Here is a 13,774-nt window from a genome sequence, read left to right as displayed (position 1 = left end):
ACAATTGCATGTTGCCTGATGAAGAAGCGAGACTTCGAAAGCTTGCAACATGTAGCTGTACATTCTGGTTAGTTCCATAAAGGTATCATTGTTTGGATGTTATGGAATGTGTGTCCCTGTTCTTTCCCAACTTTCTACTTTCTACGTTGTGTACCTGTCCAGTGTTATTCTGTTTGTTGTTGTGTGCCTTCGAGTCGTTCCCGACTTCTGGCATCACAGGGTTTTCTTGGCAAGGTTTGTTCAGAGGAGGTTTGCCATTGCTTTGCCCTGAGGCCGAGAGAGTGTGAGTTTTGCCCAAAGTGGGTTTCATGGCTAAACTGGGAATCGAACCTTGGTCTCTGGAGTCATAGTCCAATGCTCCAACATTACAGTCTTTGTAATTTATTAGTAGTCTTCATATATAGAGGGGAAATTTTTTTGGGTGGTGGTGGTTCCTAATTGTGCCAAGATGGCTTAGCCTTGGCAGTGCCCATCCCAGTGCCCAACCAGCCTCCCTTGGAGGTTGCAACAAAGGAAAGCAATGCCATGCAATGCCTGCTGCGTGCTTGCAGGCTGGGCAGCTCTGTTTTTCCAAGGCGCAGATAACACCGAAAAGCCCTTACGGAGCAAGACAAGTTGGCACCAAGGAGTGAGCCGGACGGCCTCTCCATCTCGCTGGGATAAGGAAATCCACCTACGCTCCTCTCCTCCCTCCCTCCTTCCTTCCTTCCCTGACAACTGATCCATCCTCCCTCCTGCAGGTAACTCTACCTGTGTGTGCCTCTCTCTTTGCAAAGCAACACCTGAGTGCAAGAAGAAGAAGAAGAGCCTCCTGGGGCTGCCTTTCTCAGAATAGCCAACCCAGCTCCAGAGAGGCCCAAGGTGGGATTAAAGAGGGCAGCCTATCGCCTGGCAGGATGCTTTTCTAGCAGGTAGTGCCAGCCCCTTGGCACCAGGCCCTTTTAATCCCAGCAGCATCTTATTACTCAGCAAGCAGCTGGCTCTGGCTGCAGAAGGAAGGACCCCAAAGAGAAGGAGAGGGATAGCTGCCAGCCCTGGCAAGGGGCACCTTCTGGGCATGGCTGACCTCAGATGGGTACGACTCTCCACCGAGAAGCCCACCAACACCCTCTGCCTCCTGGACACAGAGCTCTCCCTGGATGTCTGCGGGTAAGGGACCGCTTTGGCTTTGCCCTCAGCTCTTGGCATCCCAGGAATGCAAAGAGAGAGAGAGAAAGGTAGCTTAAGGTGAGCTGGAAGGAATCTGCCCTGCCTGGCAATGCCTATGCCTGGCATGGCCCTTTTGCTTTGCCAGCTGAGAAGGCAGAAGCATAATGCACAGGTAGGAAGGGGAAAGCATAGGATCAAAAATAGATACTTGACAGCATCAGTTTTCCTTCTTTTGCTTTCTTTCTTTCTTTCTGCCTGTCTGCATCTGCCTGCCTTCTTCCTTCATTCCTTCTCTCCTTCCTTCTGCTTGCATCTTCCTTCCTTCCATCCATCCTTCCTTTCTCCTTCTGTCTGTCCTTCCTTCCTCCCTTCCTTGCTTCCTTCCTTCTGCCTGCATCTTTCCTTCCTTCCTTCCTTCCTTCCTTCCTTCCTTCCTTCTTTTCTTTCCTGGGTCCCTGTAGACTCTGGCAAAAGCAAACTGCTGCAGCCTCTGCTACCTTGTCCATTTTCCCTCGTTCGTAACTTCTGCCATCTTGACCACACTCTTAATGTTTCTTGAGCATATATGCCCCGGTTTTCATTTGTGGAATGTTGGTGGGCATGATTTATCCATGTTCTAAGCATCATGGGCCTTGTTAGATGTTGTATAGCGTGGAGTGCTATCTATTTGGTGTTATATACTGATATGGGAATAAATTTGGGATGCCCAGGAGTTTGGGATGACCATTGCTCCAAAGCAGGGTGACCAGATGCCCAAACTGCAAAGGAGGACAAGGCACCGCAAAATGTAAGGCGGTCAAGAGAAATTGCCAAACAAAAGCTAGAAACACATAAATATAAATTCATGCTTCTTAGGCTCAAAATGGAGGAAATTTTGGAAGTGGGACATAGTCTGGAAAAGAAAGACGTCTGGTCACCTGAATGGAGGATATTTTGCAATTTCTCCCTGAACTAGAGGCTAAAACAGAGGACATGTCTGGAAAAGGAAGATGTCTGGTCACCCTGCTCCAGAGGATCTGAATCGATCCGATTTTTTGTTTCCAGCTGAGGGTTCCCTTTTTTGCTCTCCTGGCTTCAGGCCTTTTTGCAACAAGGGACAAGTTGCGTCTGTTTCTGCACGCACCCAATCTGCAAGTTTAATTTGCCACAAGTGATGCTGCAATTTCCCTCCCGCCTTTTGCTGTCTCCGGCTGTTCTTCCAAACCCCTGCGCTCAGCCATATTCCTCAATTGCTCTTCTTTAACCTCATAGCAGACTAGGTTTCCTCCAAGCAGAGTCTGCAAAAACTCTTTTGAGTTTAACTTGGTGGCGCTTAACAACAGCGACAACAAATTCAATAGCCTTGCCCTATTTCCTCCCAGCTGCTCTCGACTCTCAGTCTTTTGCATGAAGATTGCTTTATAAAAACGACTGGGGGGGGGGATATTAAATCTTATTAAATGTGCCACGGTCAGATGCAGTGGAAGGTTAACGGAGAGCCAAGGGAAGGGGCAGCTCTTTTATGAGTCCTTCTATGACCATTGTAAACTTTTATTGGCCCAGTACAGACCGCCAGTTTGCTGCAGCCTGGTGGCAATTCTAGGGTTCTGGAGCGCGCAGCATCCGCACGCTCCGGAACCCTAGCATATATGGATGGCACCATCTTTATGCGGCGCTGTCCATATGGGGCGGGCATGCATGATGCAAGCGTGGTGGTGCGTCCGCACCTCCAGGTGCCACACTTCCGTCATGGACGTGTCACAGTGTACCAATGGTGCATTGATGACGGCAGTTTGGCTGCTGCGGTGTCCCTCCACAGGAAAACTGGACACCTGCAATGTACCGGGTCATTGTTTCTTCTTGCCCTCTCCAAAATTTAATGTCAAGGAAGTAAGGTCATAACAGATGTTCATAAAAGAGATGTTCTTTTATGCTTAGAGTTTATGTTGCATGCAGGGCACATGTTGTTGCATATGCACTTGCGGTCGGATGGTTGTCTTTTTTAATTCTGGCCAGTGGATGATGGGGCCGATGCTCCCTTTGCGACTGAACTCGAGTTGCCTTTGGGCACAAGCCTCACCTGGAGGAGCCAGCGTTGCAAAGCGTGAGCAAACTACTCAGCCTTTGACACCCACGGGTCTATTTTTAAAAAGAGACGGTGACTCAACAACCTTTGCAGGCCAGGAACCCAGGTCTTGAGCAACCCTCAGGAGACTTGGAGCTGTTGCAAAGGGGAGCAAAATAGGGGCAAGGACCCCCCCAAATCCTGCTCCCACCACAGTCTCCAAACAATGAGTTTTGTGCTGGACTCCTTAATGTTTTCTTGCCGCTTCGGCGACGTGTGCGGTGCACCTCGATGGCTTTGGATCATGAGTTCAAACAGGGAGACTAATTCACATTTTAATATGCATGATGGTGTGTTTTTATTGGAGCCTTTTTTAATTATGCCAGAAGCCAACCTTGCAACCCAGCCCTTGAAGTGAAGGAGGAGAGGAGTCAAGCAAATAAAGAGGGAGTGCAGAGATGGCGACGGAAGGAATAACGTCACCGGCCCTCAAATCAAATCAATATCTTTTGTTACTCCTTATTCTGACTCCTACTCCTGTAAAAACATCTTACGCCTTACTCCTTACTCCTCACTCCCCAGCCCTGTTTAGGACACAGTTTCCATCATTCTTCAGTGGATGATGGAAACGGAGGGTGCGCATTTGTGTGCACATATAAAGCAATGCCGCGGATTCTAGTGTCGCTTATGGCGTCGCTTCCAGCGTAGCCGTTCAGATGGGATCAGGTCTGTGCAGGTGAGTCGGTGGGAGGATTCAAACACAGGTCCCATCGTGCAAACCACAAAACAACAAAAGGAAGAATGCTGTTTAACTGGAGAGGTCAATAGGCTCAACTATGGAGGCAAAGGTTAATAGAGAACAATGCTCAGGATCCAGGTCAGAAGAAAGAAATCAAGTGAGGAGCCACTACCAGGAGTACCCTTCCCCATAGAGTAGCCCTATGGATCGTAATGTTTAATAATAGAATAAATCCAAGTGAAGGAGTTGTCCTGAAAGGGTCTTTTCCACCTCCTGTTTCAGGTCAGCCCCTCCGGGGGCCACGTCCTTCGACGTCTGGGGGACGCCTGGGGTCAACATCTACATCATCCACAACGCGGAGGTCTTGAAGGTGCCCTCCTGCGTGCCCAGGTGGCCGCTGGACACCCGGGTGGAGGTCATCGTGACAATGGACACCCCGAGCGCACAAGTGGACGACGACAAGGTGAGGAATGCATTGTTGTTGTCGTGTGCCTTCAAGGCCTTTCCGACCTATTTTGGGGTTTTCAGGGCAGGATTTTTGTTCAGGGGAGGTTTTCCATTGCCATCTTCTGAGGCTGAGAGTCACCCAGTGGGTTTCATAGCATTGCTGGCAATCAAACCCTGGTCTCCCAAGTCCAACGGAGCAACGACAGCTTACATCTGCTTGAGAGATAAATTTGGGTTGCAGATGTGCCTGGCTTTTACTTCCAACTGGACTAGGCCCGTTGGATCAAATGTTGAACGGAGAGCCAACGCATATGTTGAAGACCTCCTTGGAGGTCTTCAAAACGGAGGCTGGATGGCCATCTGTCGGGGATGCTTTGATCTGGATTTCCTGCATGGCAGAATGGGGTTGGACTGGATGGCCCTTGCGGTCTCTTCCAACTCTATGATTCTATGTAAACCTCACTGATTCAGTGGGTCTACTATGGTTGGGAAGTACCAATAGGATTCAGGTTGATATTACCTTCGCAACTGGCTTTGCTGAAATCGGCGTTTCCTTGGCAGGTCAGAATTTCATACTACAAGGAGAACGGGAAGGCGCCCATGGCCAAAGCCATCCTCCAGCTCACCTGCGTCCGTAAGTCAACAATTGTGCGACTTGGAAACGGTTGTGTGTTAACGTATGACTTGCTAATGGAACAACAGCAATGATTCATTCCATTCCTTATACCTCTCATGACGATAAAAATGGGAGCAGCAAAATCTATATTCTTTATAAGAAGATGTCAAAGAAGCCATGCGCTCTTTGGTCATGGAGGAAAGGATTCTGGGGGTCAAAGGGCCAAATATTGACCCCAGAAAGGCCAAGTTTAGCCCCAGGACCCAAGGTTTCCTTGTATTGAGAGAACCAAGGATCAGGAACCCATTCATGCCCTCCTCGAATAACAAACTTTGCAAAATGACTTGGTTCCATTTCCTGCAGATGGAAGTCTGCTTGCAAAGCCCCAAACTGAACCCTGGACTCCATTTGCAAGCCTTTTCTTGTTTGTTTTGTGTCTTGTCTTCTCCTTGCAGAAGTCTCTCTGGATGCTGACACGACGCGCACAGGATCCGTCACCAGAAGGGCCAAAAACAAGGTAGGAACGAGGACCTTTCTTTGAAGCAAATGAAGATGGAGAAGGAGAAGGTTGGACCATTGGTCCTGGTTGAAAATGGTAGCCTTGACTTGAGTCAAACCATTGAATTAGTGGCACACCTAGAATACCTGACACCGGATGCGGATGGTTTTTCAGAATCATAGAAGAGTTGGAAGGGACCCCAAGGGCCATGCTTTTTCCCTCTGTATTTTGATAGAAAACCTGGACCTGGGGCCCAAACGGTCATGGAGCCATCCTCTTGGTCAACTGTGACAGAGATGACCCCGAAGCAGAAGACATGGACAACACTGACCAGGAACTGCAGTCCTTCATGGGTTGGTTGATGGCTCTTGGGCCAAAGTGTTGCTCTGTGGTCACTGGGTGGACATTAAATAAGATTTGTAATGAAAGTTTAGGTACTAGAAGACCACTTCATCTTCTGGGTATGAGACTTAGCAGAATCCAAAGGGTTACCTTTACCTTCTTGGGTCTAGTGTTGCTCTTAAGGACATACCCTTGTTCTCTCCAGACCGCAGGGACATGTCACTCATGGTCTTGACCACCCGCGGACCAGACGACGCCTTTGAGGACAACCAGCTTGTTCTTCACATCTCAGCCTCAGACAGCAACAAACTGGGTGTCTTCCAAGCTCAAGGTAAATGTGGAAGCTCAATTGTGGCTCAGGACAGATGCTCAACATGAAAGGAACATGGAAGATAGTGGTGGCCCCCTGTGCGCAGATGATGTAGAAGCATAGGATCTCAGGACCTTATCACACTAAGCGCTTTCCGCGCGGATATTGTAACCCAAACGCTCCAGAAGCGCAGAGGTGGGATCGCCAGTCGCGCTTCCGAAGCGTCGCCAAAGTGTGTCCTGCTGTTCCTCCATTGACGAATCATTCGCAGAGCAGCCATTTCTGTAATAGCAGGATTTTCCATCATTGCAAAAATGGCTTCTATGTGAACAGTTCCACAACAGAAGAACAGCAAAATGCCTCAATGATGTTTGAGAAGCGCAGCCGGCGATCCCACTTGCAGATGGAGAACAACAACAACCACAACCACAACAACCACCCATTTGTTTTGTCTTGCAGGGAAAAAGAAGCTGAGCCAACACAAGCATGTCCTGGGATCCGGGAAGATCTCCTACACGGTCGAACGCAGCAGCGACCAAACGGAGAGCGTCTTCTACGTGGAAGGCTTGGCGTTCCCAGACGTCAACTTCTCCGGACTGGTGTCCGTTCATGCCACGCTCTTGGAAGCCACCTCCAAGGTACAAGGACGAACCAAAGGGGTAAAGTCTCCTTCATTTCCCTGCAAAACTAGCACAGGGTTGTGTGGTTGTCAACTGCCCTCGAGTCGATTCGACCCTGCGGATGAGGCATCTCCAAAAACTCCTCTTAGGGTTGCCATTTGTCCCGAAAAATCCCAAACTGAAGGGACTAAAATGTTTCCTGGCAGGCAATAATTCATGGGATGAAGTTGTATAATCAGAATGCAAGTTAATAATATGCTTAGTTATAATATTTTTCACCACATAAAGGGACTGGACTATGGCAAGCCTACCTCCTGTCCTCCATTGCTCTGCTTAGTTCTTGCAAATCCATACCCATGTCCTTCTTAATAGAGTCCATCCAACCAGCATACAGCCTTCCTTTGCTTCACTTATATTATTGCATTGTCTGGAATCTGGATCATCTGTTTTCTGAATTGCATTGCATAGTTTTATATTTGCATCCCGCCGTCCTTCCCTTGTGTGTGCGCATTTGTATATGCTGCATTGCACACCTTTTGCAGGGCTGCCGGTCTTTTGTTGCTGTTTCCTTGGAAAGCACCATGTAAATCAATGGCGCTACATGTATAAAACTGAGCGGTCAGTTACTTATACTGACATGTTTTATATGGTCAAAAATCTTAAAGGCATTTCTTAATTTTTGTGGGCTGCAGGCCTTGCCCGAGGCTCCCATTTTCACCGACACCGTCGTCTTCCGGGTCGCGCCATGGATCATGACCCCGAACACCTTGCAGCCCATAACAGTTTACGTCTGCAGGTAAGAAGCCAGGTAGCATCCATTTTGTTGCTCCAGGTAACAAACACACATGGGTTGCAGTCCTGTATGGCTCAGCATTGCAAAGCTGGGGTATATTTACTATCCGTTGGACCTAATGCAGAGCCATTGCAGAAGTGCCTTGTATTTTGAGATTTAGACACAGGTCCTGGGTGTCTCCTGTGAAAGAACGGCGTCTTCATTTGTCATTTTAAATTAGGAGGCAGTTTACTGTGGAAAAAAGACACTTTCTCAAATTATATGATGGACACACAATCCTGTCTCTCCGTAAAACAGGCTTTACGATTTCGTCTTTGTTTCATTGCTGATTTTATTTGGGGCTGCTTCGTCTTAAGTCGCACAGAGACGGCGCTTGCAAATCTATGGCAGTTTTAATGCTGTCTTTTGCTTCTTAGTTTTTGTGCATTGATTCCTTTTTCTCTTTTTTAATTGAGGTTGGTTTGTTTGGAAAGATTTCATCAATCCGGCGATCTTTGTCATGCTGACAAAATACCAATAACTGCTGACAACATAATAATATTTTAATGTAGTATTATTGCATATTGTATATCATTGCTTGTTACTCTATTTTATTCCGCACTTCATTCTATATTGTTTTGCTTCCTAGTATTTTTGCATTTTCTATGCGCAGGTCTCATAAAACAAAACAAAGCTCAGTCGCTCTGTATAACCATCTCTCATGTCATCTATATTTATATCTGACTTTACAGTCTGTCTTGGGGAAATTCACTAGATTCTCCAGCTAAACAAATAAATATCACTACTATTAATGCTGCTAATATTACTATTGGGTGCGGGGAGGGAAAGAAAGAGTGACTGGAGACACATCACAATAAACCATGGATTATGTTAATCATGGTTTATTGTTTAAGCCACAGATTGTCTTGCAAATGATTTATTTCAGGGATGATTCCTGCTTTTGTGGTTCCTTGCAATCCCCCAAATCCAGATTTTGATTTTGTTTTCTTCGGCATGAATTTCAGGCAATTTCTGCCCTGAAACCATGTTGAAAGTGCTCCAAACACATGGAAACACAAACATTTATAGCGGTGTTTGTGGCTGGCTAGGAAACCATGTTTTGTCTCAGACATGATCATAGCTTGATTTGGGCACAACATCAAGTCAGGATGCAACAAACCACAACCTGGCTAACCATTATGTGTGAACTTGGCCTGTCGGTCTGTCCATCAGTCTATTGCAAGCCACACTTCTCTTGTCGATCTCCAGGACAGACGACAACAGCGAATTTGTGGCGGATGTGAGCAAACTCACGCTGAAAGCCGGATGCAAACTGAGCATCTGCCCAGAAGTGGAAAACCGGGGCGACCGCTGGATCCAGGTAGGATGGGAATGAGAAGTATGAGGAGCAGTGCGCCAAGGCGAGACGCATGCGCTAAGCTTCTCAATTCGCATTGAAAGCCTGAGAACAGTGTCTTTCTGGCGACATTCAAAGACATTCCCACCAACCGAGGCCTCATTCCCACTTACAAATGAATCAGTTTGTCAGCCATTTGAGAGGTAATGAGTTCCTCTTGTTCTGTTCCTCCAGGACGAGATGGAAATTGGCTATGTGCAAGCCCCCCACAAGTCCTTCCCGGTGGTCTTCGACTCCCCCAGGAACCGAGGGCTGAAGGACTTTCCATTCAAGAGTGTTCTGGTAAGTACTTTTGGGTCAATCCATAGGGAGAGGCAGCAATTATTATTATTATTATTATTATTATTAATTTCTCCCATTGAAACCATTGCACTCCGCTGTGGTGCCTAGGCTCCATCCTTTGCATTATGGACTTGTTGCATCAAAGTAACTGAATCCTGATCACCACTAGGCTTGAAAAAACGATATCCACATTTCTGTTATTGCCATGTTGGACTATTGTTTGTCAAGAAGGACACCCATGGCAGCTAACAATATAGAAATGCAGGTCGAGATCCTACGTTACCATCAAGGTTTACTTCTACCTATTCAGAACTAAACCTTGATGGTGAATTGCAAAGATGCGCATCTGTGCGCCGCCAAGAGCGTTCCCATGCACATCAGACACTTTTGATGTGCCTTGAGCGCTTTTAAAAGAATCATAGAATCATAGAGTTGGAAGAGACCGCAAGGGCCCTGATCCAGTCCAACCCCCTTCTTCTGCCATGCAGGAAATCCAAATCAAAGCATCCCTGACAGATGGCCATCCAGCCTCTGTTTAAAGACCTCCAAGGAAGACCATGCAGCCAATGAATTCCAGACGATGTGTTTCAAAGCCATCTCTGAGGATTCCTTACCTAAGAAACCTCTACAAAATCCATGGGACTGAAGCACACACAGACACACACAAACAAAGCAAGCTTTCAGGGGCCTAGAGAAAGGGGATTCAGTATTGACTTCAGTTCATAACTATTAGTAACTCCTTACTAACTCACTAAGAAAAGCCAGTGTATGGTGGTGGTTTGAGTGTTAAGAACAGGACTTTGGGGTTTGACGGTGTGTGCCTTCAAGTCATTTCTGGCTTACAGAGACTTTAAGGTGAATCTATCACAGACTATTCTTTGCAAGGTTTGTTTAGAGGTGCCTCCAAGGCTGAGAGTATGTGACTTGCCTAGGGTCATCCATAGGGCTTCCATTGCCGAACAGGGAGTCGAACCCTGGCCTCCTATGTCCTAGTCCAGCACACAAACCCCATTCGCCATGCTGGCCATTGCTGCGATCTCTAAATCCTCTTCCTTTTGCCACAATGCCAGGGCCCTGACTTTGGTTACGTGACGCGGGAATCGGAGGACCGAAACGTCTCTGGCTTGGACTCCTTTGGGAACCTGGAGGTCAGTCCTCCCGTGACGGTCAAGGGCAAGGAGTACCCCTTGGGCCGGATCCTGATCGGAAGCGCCTTCCCTTGGTAAGTGAGGACTTACCCCAATCTCTCCCTAAACTGCGTCAGGCTTGGATGGAAAAGGTGAGGATGCCCAGGTAGGACTAAGGAAAGGATTCTGCCTCAAGATGGATCCGGAGAAGCTGGACTGCGTCCAGAGCAGGACGGCCAAAATGGCAAAAGGTCTGGAGACCACCAACCGCCCTTGTAACAACTTTTTAAAAATAGGACAAGCTAAGCATTGCAGCACCACAGTCTGCGCATGTATTAAAATGCTTATTTTAGATGCTTTATTAAGAATGGTTAAGAACATCATGCAGTTAAGACTTTTCCACCCAAAATGGTTTTTTGCATTGCTAGCCCCAGCGGCAAAGAGATGGTGCAAGTGGTCCGGGATTTCCTCTACGCCCAACAAGTCCAATCTCCCATCGAGTTGTATTCCGACTGGTTGTTCGTTGGACATGTGGACGAGTTCCTGACATTCGTCCCAGCCTCCGATAGAAAGGTATGCGCTTAGGCTTCCAAGAATGCGTTGTGATGTTTTTACGCAATGCAGTTTGTCCTTGGGAAAATGCACCAAGACAGAAGAAACAACCACCAAGAGGCCATGCTGCCTTCCTGGCGCCTCCTTCCTTCTGCATCTCCTTGAACCTCTCTTTGCGCCATCTTTTCCCAGGGTTTCCGGCTTTTACTGGCCAGTCCCAGCGCCTGCTTCAAACTGCTGCGGGAGAAGGAACAAGAGGGCTATGGAGATGCCCTGATGTTCGAAGGTCAGGGCATTTTATCTTAAGATACCATCCATGCTTTGGTGCACAAAAGTCAGACAGGAGGGGAGAAACTGCACCTTTTCTCAGCATCCTTTTAGTTTCAAAGGATGGAGAGCAGGCTACTCGGGGAATGATTCGCCCCTATGGAGCGCCTTGATGCATCCAAACTTTGTAGGATCCTTCTCTCATCCATCTGAACCTCACAAATGCGCATGTATTTTTGGACTAATGGTTAAAACAAGGAAAGCAAAACCCAAACAGCTGCTAGAATGGGTTACGGTGGGCAAGGTGAACCCCAAAGGCTATTTTTAAAGGCACTTCCAGAATCAAGACTGTTCATGCCAAATTGGGATACTTGGAAAGTTTGGGGTTGTTGTTTTTTCTGATTTGACATTTTTGGTGGTCTATATGGCCTCCAAAGGATCCCTGGAGAGAAAACTGGGCTTTCCACAATGACTCCCTCCGCTCAACCCAGTGCTATATGAACAAACCAGCAACCTGTCTCTTCTTACAGGAGTGAAGGACAAGAAGAAAGTCTCCATCAGCAAGATCCTTGCAGACAAATCCTTGAGGAACAACAATGAGTATTTCCAGGTAATCGTTGTGATCTCAAAGCCTTCCCTGAAGACAGAGGATGGTCAGTCAATGAGGATAAGATTGACCATCCTCACTGGATGGTCCTCTTAGCGTTGAGGAGATGGTGATCTCAGGACCTTCCCTGAAGGCAGAGGATGGTCAATCAAAGAGGATCTGAATGACCATCCTCATTGGAGGGTCCTCTTAGCACTGAGGATATAATGACCTCACTGCTGCACCTGAAAATGACTTGGGTTGTTATTGTGCCGTAACTGTGTCTCTTGCCTGTTGTACAACCAATCTCCTCCCTCCAACCTCCGCTTTTCCAGAAGTGCATAGACTGGAACCGAGACATCCTTAAGGAAGAGCTGGAGCTGGCGGAGGAAGACATCATTGACATCCCGCAGCTCTTTTCTCCAAGTTACGCTGGCAAGGCTGTCGCTTTCTTCCCAGACATGGTAAGAAACCTTGGGAAGGGGAGACATGGGTCTCCCAACCAATTTTGCTATTAACTCAGAGACCGAGAGGACCAAGCAGCAACTCAATGAAGGGGCCAGGCTTGACCCAGTGGCCTCTAGCCGCTGACCCAAACCAGTTTTTGCTCCCTGATGTTGTGTTGAAGTCCTCTGCTTCATGAGTGTCTTACCTCCGATTTGCAGGTGAACATGCTGGTTCTGGGGAAACACCTGGGCATCCCCAAGCCGTTCGGCCCGATCCTTCAAGACCAATGCTGCCTCGAGGAGGAGGTCCGCTGCCTCCTGGAGCCGCTGGGCTTGTCCTGTGTCTTCATCGACGACTTCAAGACGTACCACGTCAATCTTGGAGAGGTCCACTGCGGCACCAACGTCCGCCGGAAGCCTTTCACCTTCAAGTGGTGGAACATGACCCCTTGAAGAGAGCGGGGTTCCCGACCGACCCGCTTGCTCGCACTTTCCACGCGGGCGAGGAAGGCGCCGAAAAGAGCTGCTGTGTAGCTTCTGCCTCTTCTGGACATTATGAATCACAACAATCCAAGGGAACCGCACTCGTTCCTCCTCTCGGTAACACATGAAGGTGCTTGCTAGACTTGACTCCGCTTGCCGCCTTTGACTCCCTTTCACACTCCTGGTCCTAAAGCCAGTTACGGACGTCCACCATTTCATGCCCACAATGGGTCCACCATCTTCTGTGCTCCATCGCCGTCTTGCGGTGGTTCCTTTTAAGACTTCATTCTCCCAACCAGCCCAAATGAACAGACCCCCAAGGACAAATTCAAGCCAATTCACAACAGGTGAAGCTCACCAATGATCTCTTGACCGTCCATAAAGATGGCCGTTGACCAGTGTCTCAGGCCTAAGAGAAGGATGGACAATTGCAATGGATCCGGGGCAAAGTATTAAGACGACTCAAAACCAAGAACTACTCAAGGAACTGTCTAGAATATCATTTCTAGTTTTGGAAAAAGGGCATTTTGAAAAACATTAAAAGCGGATTGCCTCTCTTGGAGGCTTCTGCAAGATTTTAAGTGATCAGTTGCGCCGGCGATCGTCCTTTTGGAGGCTGAAGTCTCCTCGACTTTTCCTTTGCATTAATGCATTGCTAAAATCGGACCTCAAGAGTGCTTTGAATGGGAACAATAAAGAAACCTATGGCCATTCTTACATGAACATGAATGGCCATAGAATACCATAAACTTTCCAGTTTTCAAGGGGCAGTTTCAGTCTTCTGCCATTCCCACTTGTCCAGCTGCTTTTAAAGTTGCCTTGGGGCAATAAACAGATGCCTTAAATAAATAAATAAATAAATAAATAAAGTAATGGGGCGATGGAAATGTTCATTGAGCAAAACGGGTTTGAAAGCGAAATCCCAAAGCCAGGGCAGCCCCAGAATAAGGCTGGACCTTATTATTAGTCGGACCACGGAGGCCCCAGACGGACAGACAGTCCAAATCCATTTTTAGTTTCTAATCTCTTCATTCTAATCCCCCCAAAGAGCCAAGTTCGGCGGTAAAGAAAGTGAT

At 47.6% G+C, this 13,774-nt stretch overlaps 1 protein-coding gene across 1 annotated transcript; it reads left to right on the top strand.

Annotated features, from left to right (window-relative positions):
• Positions 1 to 1,057: 1,057 nt before the first annotated feature.
• On the top strand, positions 1,058 to 13,124 carry LOC121936743 (protein-arginine deiminase type-3-like). Its single transcript, XM_042479285.1, has 16 exons — positions 1,058 to 1,149; positions 4,215 to 4,395; positions 4,941 to 5,013; positions 5,451 to 5,512; positions 5,730 to 5,847; positions 6,042 to 6,167; positions 6,606 to 6,784; positions 7,459 to 7,562; positions 8,808 to 8,919; positions 9,130 to 9,237; positions 10,308 to 10,459; positions 10,793 to 10,937; positions 11,109 to 11,202; positions 11,714 to 11,793; positions 12,105 to 12,233; positions 12,435 to 13,124. Exons 1-16 carry the CDS (start codon positions 1,058 to 1,060, stop codon positions 12,666 to 12,668), a joined length of 1,989 nt encoding a protein of 662 aa, XP_042335219.1. The 3' UTR covers positions 12,669 to 13,124.
• Positions 13,125 to 13,774: the final 650 nt, after the last annotated feature.

Source organism: Sceloporus undulatus, chromosome 7, assembly GCF_019175285.1.
Source record: "Sceloporus undulatus isolate JIND9_A2432 ecotype Alabama chromosome 7, SceUnd_v1.1, whole genome shotgun sequence".
NCBI classification, from domain to species: Eukaryota; Metazoa; Chordata; class Lepidosauria; order Squamata; family Phrynosomatidae; genus Sceloporus; species Sceloporus undulatus.
The sequence above is the reverse complement of the archived record's forward strand: the minus strand, read 5'-3'. Positions and strand labels throughout refer to the sequence as shown.

Bases quoted from the DNA above. Each gene is read 5' to 3' on its own strand.
- LOC121936743 (XM_042479285.1), top strand. From the start codon at position 1,058: ATGGCTGACCTCAGATGGGTACGACTCTCCACCGAGAAGCCCACCAAC. The intron at 5,513-5,729 runs GTAGGAACGAGG...GTATTTTGATAG, and splicing joins CCAGAAGGGCCAAAAACAAG to AAAACCTGGACCTGGGGCCC. The intron at 9,238-10,307 runs GTAAGTACTTTT...CCACAATGCCAG, and splicing joins TTCCATTCAAGAGTGTTCTG to GGCCCTGACTTTGGTTACGT.